This window comes from Helianthus annuus, chromosome 2, assembly GCF_002127325.2.
Source record: "Helianthus annuus cultivar XRQ/B chromosome 2, HanXRQr2.0-SUNRISE, whole genome shotgun sequence".
Taxonomy (NCBI): domain Eukaryota; kingdom Viridiplantae; phylum Streptophyta; class Magnoliopsida; order Asterales; family Asteraceae; genus Helianthus; species Helianthus annuus.
The window spans coordinates 117,823,443-117,827,233 of record NC_035434.2 but is presented as its reverse complement, the minus strand read 5'-3'; the positions used below and the strand labels follow the sequence as shown (position 1 = coordinate 117,827,233).

At 47.5% G+C, this 3,791-nt stretch overlaps 1 protein-coding gene across 1 annotated transcript; it reads right to left on the bottom strand.

The window, feature by feature from the left end:
* Positions 1 to 1,371: 1,371 nt before the first annotated feature.
* Positions 1,372 to 2,616, bottom strand: LOC110894393. Its single transcript, XM_022141625.1, has one exon. The coding sequence runs from the start codon at positions 2,614 to 2,616 to the stop codon at positions 1,372 to 1,374; it is 1,245 nt and encodes a 414-aa protein (XP_021997317.1).
* Between the last annotated feature and the right edge of the window lie 1,175 nt (positions 2,617 to 3,791).

The following is a 3,791-nucleotide window of genomic DNA, read 5'->3' as shown; positions in this document are numbered from 1 at the left end:
ACCCTACTGCCTTATCCGAAGAAGACAAGTACAGAATGAGTGGTTCTTTCTCATACGGAGCGGTCAGGGTAGGGAGCTTTATCAAACATTCCTTCATCTGCTGGAATGCGGCCTTTGCCTCGGGTGTCCACTTGAATTCTTGCTTCTTTACGCAATTGCGTAAGGTGCTAATAAAAGGATATGACTTCGCAGCATGATTTGACAGGAAACGGTTTAGCGCGGCTAAACGGCCGGCCAAGCGCTGCATCTCCTTGATTGTTTTTGGTGACGGCATTCGTTCTATTGCTTGAACCTTCTCTGGGTTTACTTTAAACCCGCCATTTGTGACTATGAAGCCTAAAAACTTCCCTTCTTCCATACCAAAGGAACATTTGGCAGGATTCAATTTCATGTTCACACTCCTCAGTGAGTTGAACGTTTTCTCGATATCTTTCAGCATTTGGTCCTCTTTGGGACTCTTGATGACCAGATCATCGATGTAAACCTCGATGTGTTTCCCAATATCATCAGCGAAGATCTTGTCCATCAGGCGCTGGTACGTCGCGCCAGCATTTTTTAGGCCGAACGACATCTTTGTGTAACAGAAAATGCCGAGGTCGGTTCTAAAAGCTATTTTATCTTCATCTTCGAGTTTCATTTGAACCTGGTGGTACCCCTTGTAACAATGTAGGAAGCATTTCCATCTGTATGGTGTGAGGGAGTCTATCTTTTTTGTCGATCTCGGGCAAAGAGTAGCAGTCTTTGGGGCATGCCTTGTTGAGATCGGTATAATCGACGCACATTCTCCATCCTCCACTTGACTTCTCCACCATTACGGGGTTTGCCACCCAACTCTGATAGCGCACCTCTCGAAGGATTCCCGCTTTTAGGAGCTCACATACTTCGTTCATAGCTTTGGTCTTATCCGCTCCCAGACTACGCCTTCTTTGTACTTTTGGTTCAACGGAGGGATAAGTGTTTAGACAGTGCTCTGTGACGTCGCGCGGGACACCGGTCATGTCTGCCGGAGTCCAGGCGAAAATATCCATGTTTCTGAACAAGAGTTGTTTGAGGTGCGTTCTGATGTTCTGCGAGATAGCGTGGCCTATCGTCACTATTTGCTCAGGATATTCGCGATTTAAGACCCATTTTTCTGGCTCTGTCGTGGAAACTTTTGCCGCTTTGGTTGGGCGCATATCATCTGTTGACATCACTTCCTTTTTTGCATAGATAATTGCCACCCCCGTCTCAATTGGAAACCCGATTGCTGAGTGTGGGGTGGAAGTTACCATGTTGAGCTCTTCTTGGGTTTCTCTCCCAATCAAAACATCATGCCTTGACTTGACAGGCATTACCATGAAGTTGATCATTGTTGTTCTTGAGTGCTTCCCGTTAGAAAGCGTGAGGGGGAAGCTGATTTGGCCTAGCGGGAAGACCTGACAAAGGATAACCGACTAGCTCAAGTCTTGCTTTATCTTCATCATCGAACTGATTAAAGCATTGCTCGTAGATGATATCTGCTGTACTTCCTGGGTTAATGAATACGTACTCCGTCTCATAATGGCCGATGATGCCAGTAATGACAACCGGGCGCGTTGCGCGTGGACCCCCACGCACTACCGGGAAGATAACCTGCTGCTCCTCCCATGCTGGCTCAAAAGGTCGCTTACCTTTATCTCTCGCGCTGTATCGTGGTCCATTGACCATATGTGTTTCCAAGCGTCTGACCTTTTTGTCTCTTCCGTCACCGTGGCGCTGAATCTGACGTGTCTCCTTCCGCACGTTCTTTACTAGATGACCTAGCTTTCCACTTTTCAACGCTTTTTCGATTTCTTGCCTTAGGCTGATACAGTCGTCAGTCAGATGACCTGTATCCTTGTGGAAGTCACAATACAAGTTGGGGTCTTGTCCCTTTTTGTTGGTCATAGGCCTTGGCGCCTTGAAATCATGGTTCTCCGTCATGAGCACCTCTTTAGGTGTCTTTATGAGCGGAGTCCAGTGCTTTTCTCTATTTTCATTCCTGACTGCCTTCCTGTACCCAATGCGATCGATGGTGTCTCGCGCGTCTTCCTTATAGCGAGATCGTTCTTCATAACGAGGTCGTTCATCGTAACTGCTGGAGTGGTTAGCTTTCCACCCAGGGTTTTTGCCTTTGTTTCGTCTGCTATTATCGCGCGAGTTTCCCTTAGAGAATCGATCTTCAGTATAAGAGTTTTTATTGCCAGCCAGTGACTCTTCAGTCTGCGCGACTATCTTTGCGGCTTCCATGAGTTTATCCCACTCCTTGGGCATTCCATCTTTTCCTGTGATAGTCCTGATAAGGCTATCACAGCGAATGGCTTTCTTGAAATGATCGCGCATGAGTTGCTCGCTTACGCCACCAGTTTCTAGACACTCTTTGTTAAAGCGAGTGATGAAATCTTCTAAACCTTCGTTCTCTTTGCGCCAAATATCCGTTACCTCAGCTGTGTCGCACTGGTAACGTCTTTGTTGACTGAAGTGATTCACAAACTGTCTTCTAAAATCAACCCATGACTTGATCTTTCCTGGTGGGAGGCTGTCGAACCAAGCGCGAGTAGCACCCGTGAAGGTTTGGATAAACAAATGGCACCACATGGGCATATTCCATCCTCCCATGCAGCCGACGCTTGTGAAAACTCTGACATGATCATCAGGGTCAGTCAACCCATTAAACTTTCCAACTATCAGAGGTAATTTCTCTTTTGATAGCGGCGCCAGCGCGATCTTTTTGGGATGAATTTTGAATGCTCAGCAGCTTCGGCTGGTCGATAGGCGAGGCGAAAGTCCCGCTCTGCCTCTTCGCTATACCCAACATGCTGTCTTGGCCTGTAGTATTCATGGTTCTTTTGTAAACGTTTGAAGACTGAAGAACCTTCATCATCTTGCCATGTTGGATCATTTGGGTCAGTATCGTCCCATTCATTGTTCATGTTGCGCCGTGTGAGTCGGCTCTGAACTGGGCCTCTTTGGACGTGTGACGGATAGTCATAGTAGCTTTCTGTCTCTCCCCGTGTGTCGCGCGTGTCGTGCACGCTCAGCCTTCTCGCAGGGGGAGGTCTGTTAGCCCTTCCTTGGATATTTTGCTGTGGGGTATCTGGCGCGCCCCCTGACTCTAAGGTGTAACCAAGGACGGTTCTACCGTTAAAACTGCTTGTTGTGCGCTCAAGGATTGATACGCCGCATTGATGGTGGCAATCTGCTTGGCGTACCACGAGGCTGGAGTTTCGCCTTCGGGTAGCCCTAGTAGCGCTGAAATGTTCTGGGGTGGAGCTGGATTCGAGTGTCCAGCACCGTTGTTTCCCGGGGTTACCGTCTGGGTGATGCGAGTGATGCTCGCGCGGGGTCCCCCGGTGTTGACTACTTCTATTTCGCCGATCTCTTCTATCTGCTGGGCTTGGACGTTTTGATTGTCCTCCCCCAACACCGCATTAGAGTTTGTTATAAAGCCAAAATCAGGAATGATTCCTTGACCAGCCATGATCGAAGGAAAAAACAACGAAAACTCAGAAAAAGAAGATGAAAGTGGTTTTGTAGAAAAAACCGGTGGGCGCCAACGAAGAAACACGTAACTAATTTTAAGGTTAATTAGTTTGGTTTATGTTCCAACCATAAGGGTTAATCTTCTTTGGTTTCCTGAGCTCCCTAATGACGTGTTAATCCTGCAAAACAGAACACCGTTAGCTCGTTAAGAGGGGAATATTGGGGTTTCTGTGATTTCAGGATCGGATCGTAAACGATCACTAGATCTGCGGTGGATTCGATTTAACGTGCGAAATTCGTTAAATCGAACC